The sequence below is a fragment of the Eschscholzia californica genome, unplaced genomic scaffold (genome assembly GCF_041429995.1).
Source record: "Eschscholzia californica isolate CP2 unplaced genomic scaffold, dmEscCali1.0.p SCAF_1, whole genome shotgun sequence".
Lineage (NCBI taxonomy): Eukaryota > Viridiplantae > Streptophyta > Magnoliopsida > Ranunculales > Papaveraceae > Eschscholzia > Eschscholzia californica.
The window spans coordinates 61,608,109-61,612,048 of record NW_028238198.1 but is presented as its reverse complement, the minus strand read 5'-3'; the positions used below and the strand labels follow the sequence as shown (position 1 = coordinate 61,612,048).

Sequence of the window (3,940 nt, the reverse complement as noted above, 5' to 3'; positions counted from 1 at the left end):
TTCGTGAGGTCCACTACCCCGACTGGCTTGCTAATGTAGTAGTGGTAAAAAAGAAGAATGGCAAGTGGAGAGTGTGTATCGATTTTACCGACCTCAACAAGGCGTGTCCAAAAGACTCCTTTCCATTACCACATATTGACATGCTAGTCGACGTTACATCTGGACACGAACTCCTCAGTTTCATGGATGCCTTCTCCGGGTACAATCAGATCTTGATGCATCCTGATGATCAAGAGAAAACTGCCTTTGTGACAGAAAGAGGCATCTTTTGCTACAAAGTAATGCCCTTCGGCTTAAAGCACGCATGAGCCACTTACCAGAGGCTCGTCAACCGAATGTTCGCTGAAATGATAGGGGATACGATGGAAGTATATATAGACGACATGTTGGTTAAGTCATTGGAAGCGGAACAACATCTCGATCACCTTCGCCAAGCCTTCGACGTCCTCAAAAGGTATAACATGAAACTAAACCCTGCTAAATGTTCATTTGGTGTTTCCTCAGGAAAATTCTTAGGTTACATGGTGACACAAAGAGGAATCGAAGCCAACCCAGAATAGATACAAGCAGTCATGAACATTCCATCTCCCACTTGCATAAAAGACGTGCAGAAGTTAGCAGGGAGAGTCGCCGCACTCAGTCGCTTCATACCGAAATCTTCTGAAAAGTGCTACCTTTTCTTCGCCACCCTACGCAAGTCAAAAAACTTTGAGTGGACGCCAACATGCGAAGATGCACTTCAACAACTCAAAGCGTACCTGACCTCACCACCTCTACTCTCAAAACCCAAAGAAGGTGAGAAACTTTACATTTATTTGGCAGTTGCGGAAACGGCAGTAAGCGCTGTGCTGGTACGAGAAGAAGATAAAAAACAACTTTCAGTCTACTACGTGAACAAATCACTTCTAGACGCAGAAACCCGATACAGCCGGTTAGAAAAGCTTGCCCTTGCACTAGTTACTGCTGCTCGTAAACTCAGACCTTATTTCCAGTGTCACTCAATAGTGGTCGTTACGACATTTCCTCTAAAGAATGTTCTCCACAAACCTGAACTTTCTGGACGTCTCCCCAAGTGGGCAGTGGAGCTGAGTGAGTATGACATTTCATACCAACCAAGGACCGCCATCAAATCACAGGTATTAGCTGATTTCCTTGTTGATTTTTCACCTAACATACTAATACAGGCAGAGAAAGAGTTGTTGTGCTTAACCGACAAAAGCGAACCGAAGTGGAACCTATCAGTAGATGGTTCAAGCAACATGAACGGTGTAGGGTTGGGGATAGCTCTGACTTCTCCCGAAGGAGATCTAATACAACGAGCTATCCGTTGTGCATTCAAAGCAACAAACAATGAAGCTGAATACAAGGCACTTATAGCTGGGCTTACACTTGCAAAAGAAATGGGAATCCAGAGATTAGACGTTAAGTCAGACTCCCAACTCATTGTCAACCAGTTACAGGGAACTTATCAAGCACGTGACGCCAAGATGACTGCATACCTTGCTCACGTAAAAGAGTTACAAACGTCCTTCAAAGAAATGAACATAACACAGATACCTCGTCTAGAGAATGGACACGTTGATGCGCCCGCTAACCTCGGTTCTTCAATTCAACCAAAGGTAACTCAAAATATTCCTCTAGTTTTGCTCGAGTGGCCAGCAGTATGGAAAAATCCTACTTCAGAGGTAGCCGCTATGGATCAAATCGATAGCTGGATGTCCCTTGATTCGATACTTGGAAAATGATGAATTACCAGAAGACAAAGGAGAAGCGAGAAAGATTCGTGCTAAAGCTGCCCGATACACCATCCTAGATGGACAACTACTCAAGAGGTCATACTCAGGACCTTATCTCAAGTGTATCACCCCACAAGAAGCCAGGTACGTCCTCACTGAATTACATGCAAAAGAATGTGGGAATCATTCCGATGGACGCAGTCTAACAACTAGAGTACTCACTGCCGGGTACTATTGGCCAACTATGAGGTCAGATTGCATTGACTTCGTAAAGAAGTGTGATAGTTGTCAGTGCTTCGCACCCACATCTCATCTCCCCCCAGAACGTCTCAACTCAATACTATCTCCTTGGCCATTCATGAAATGGGGGATGGACATAGTAGGAAAACTTCCTACAGCACCTGGACAACGGGTGTACATGTTAGCTGTGACGGACTACTTCACCAAATGGATTGAAGCAGAAGCATTCCACCAAGTTCGAGATAGAGAGGTAAAAAGTTTTATTTGGAAGAATGTCATTTGTAGGTTTGGCGTTCCAAAAGAAATTGTGACCGACAACGGTTCGCAATTCATTAGTTTCGACTTTCAAGATTTTTGTAAAGAATGGGGGATCAAACTGAACTTCTCAACTCCAAGATACCCCCAAGCAAATGGACAAGCTGAATCTTCCAACAAAACAATCATGAACACAATAAAGAAATGATTGAAGAAAGCCAAAGGCACCTGGGCAGATAAACTACCAGGAGTCTTATGGGCGTACAGAACCACTGTTCGAACTCTAACAAGAGAAACTCCTTTCTCACTCGCTTATGGCTCAGAAGCCGTCATACCTGCAGAAACAGGACTTCCTTCTACCCGTTACCAATGGATAGAAGAAGAATGTAACTGGCAACAACTTAATCACAATCTTGACACGCTCGATGAAATTCGTGATATGGCAGCCATTAGAAATGCAGCTTACCAACAGAAAGTAGCACGTCATTACAACAGAAACATACGAGCTCGAACGTTTAAGGTAGGAGATTGGGTACTTCGAAAAGTGTTCCAGAACACCAAAGAAAGCGGTGCTGGAAAACTTGCCCCACTTGGGAAGGCGCGTATCAGATCACTAAAGTGGTAGGACAAGGCGCGTATAAAATTCAAGCACAAGATGGACGTGACATAAACAACAGTTGGAATGCCGTGCATCTCAAACTGTATCATTTATAAACTCTATTGTTACTTCTTTGTTTTCTCTCCTGCTTGTACATGTACTGACTTAGGCATCGGAGAGTCGGTGGGATTTCCACCGACTATAGCCCCTCAACGGAAATTGTGCAGGTAGAAACATCTTCACACCAGTACACGTTTCACGCTCACAAGAACATGTCGAGAGGAAATGGGAAGTAGTTTCCGCACTCTAAACTCAAATATTTCATCTTTTGCTTCTCTTTTAATACTTGACTAACATGAGTGTCGGAGGGTCAATGGATATGCTATTGACCACTTGTTTCTTCCCCCACAGGAAATCAAGGACACCTCTTGCCGAAGGATAACACAGCCTAAGTCCAGCACAAAGTTCAGTACTACACTTAGGCTGGGGGGAACACACTCATGATGTATTTTCACAGGACAAACAGATGTGGGAAAAAGCAAGCAAGCATGAACAAAGAAACAACGAAATGCACGTAAAGACATATGAAGAAGCAACAGATGAAGAAGCAATAAAAACGCATGAAAAGATAACATAAACCAGGTGTGAATGTACAACAAACTCAACTACAAGACAATCAGTTTGTCTGTCTACATTCGCAAGCATCGACAAAGTGGCAACCCGATTGCTCATTTTCTTTACATATACTTTGCAACCCGATTGCTCATCTGTTTTACATATACTCGGCAACCCGATTGCCTCTCTTCTTGTAAAAAGGCTTACAGGCGACAACCTGATTGTCTTGTACTTGTACTACTTGTCTCAATAAAGGATTTCTCGAGGTATTATTTCATTTATGTGTGGATTCCAAAGCCTAAGTTTCTTACTTCTACTCGTCTTTATACGTACACAAGTTCAATATAGTCTACAAAACATAAGCCAACACGACTTATAAAAGGCAACCCGATTGCTCATACAAAGAACACATTCACAACTTGTGTACACAATATAAGCGTAAACGAAATACTTCATTAGAAATATAGCAAGTGAGAATCAACGTCTCACCAAGTTC

The 3,940-nt window shown here is 42.9% G+C and overlaps 1 protein-coding gene across 1 annotated transcript; it reads left to right on the top strand.

Annotated features, from left to right (window-relative positions):
- Positions 1 to 572: 572 nt before the first annotated feature.
- Positions 573 to 2,856, top strand: LOC147568026 (uncharacterized). The gene is made up of 3 exons (XM_086658896.1): positions 573 to 1,717; positions 1,938 to 2,012; positions 2,499 to 2,856. The coding sequence occupies exons 1-3, from the start codon at positions 573 to 575 to the stop codon at positions 2,854 to 2,856; spliced, it is 1,578 nt and encodes a 525-aa protein (XP_086515022.1).
- The last annotated feature ends 1,084 nt before the right edge of the window (positions 2,857 to 3,940 follow it).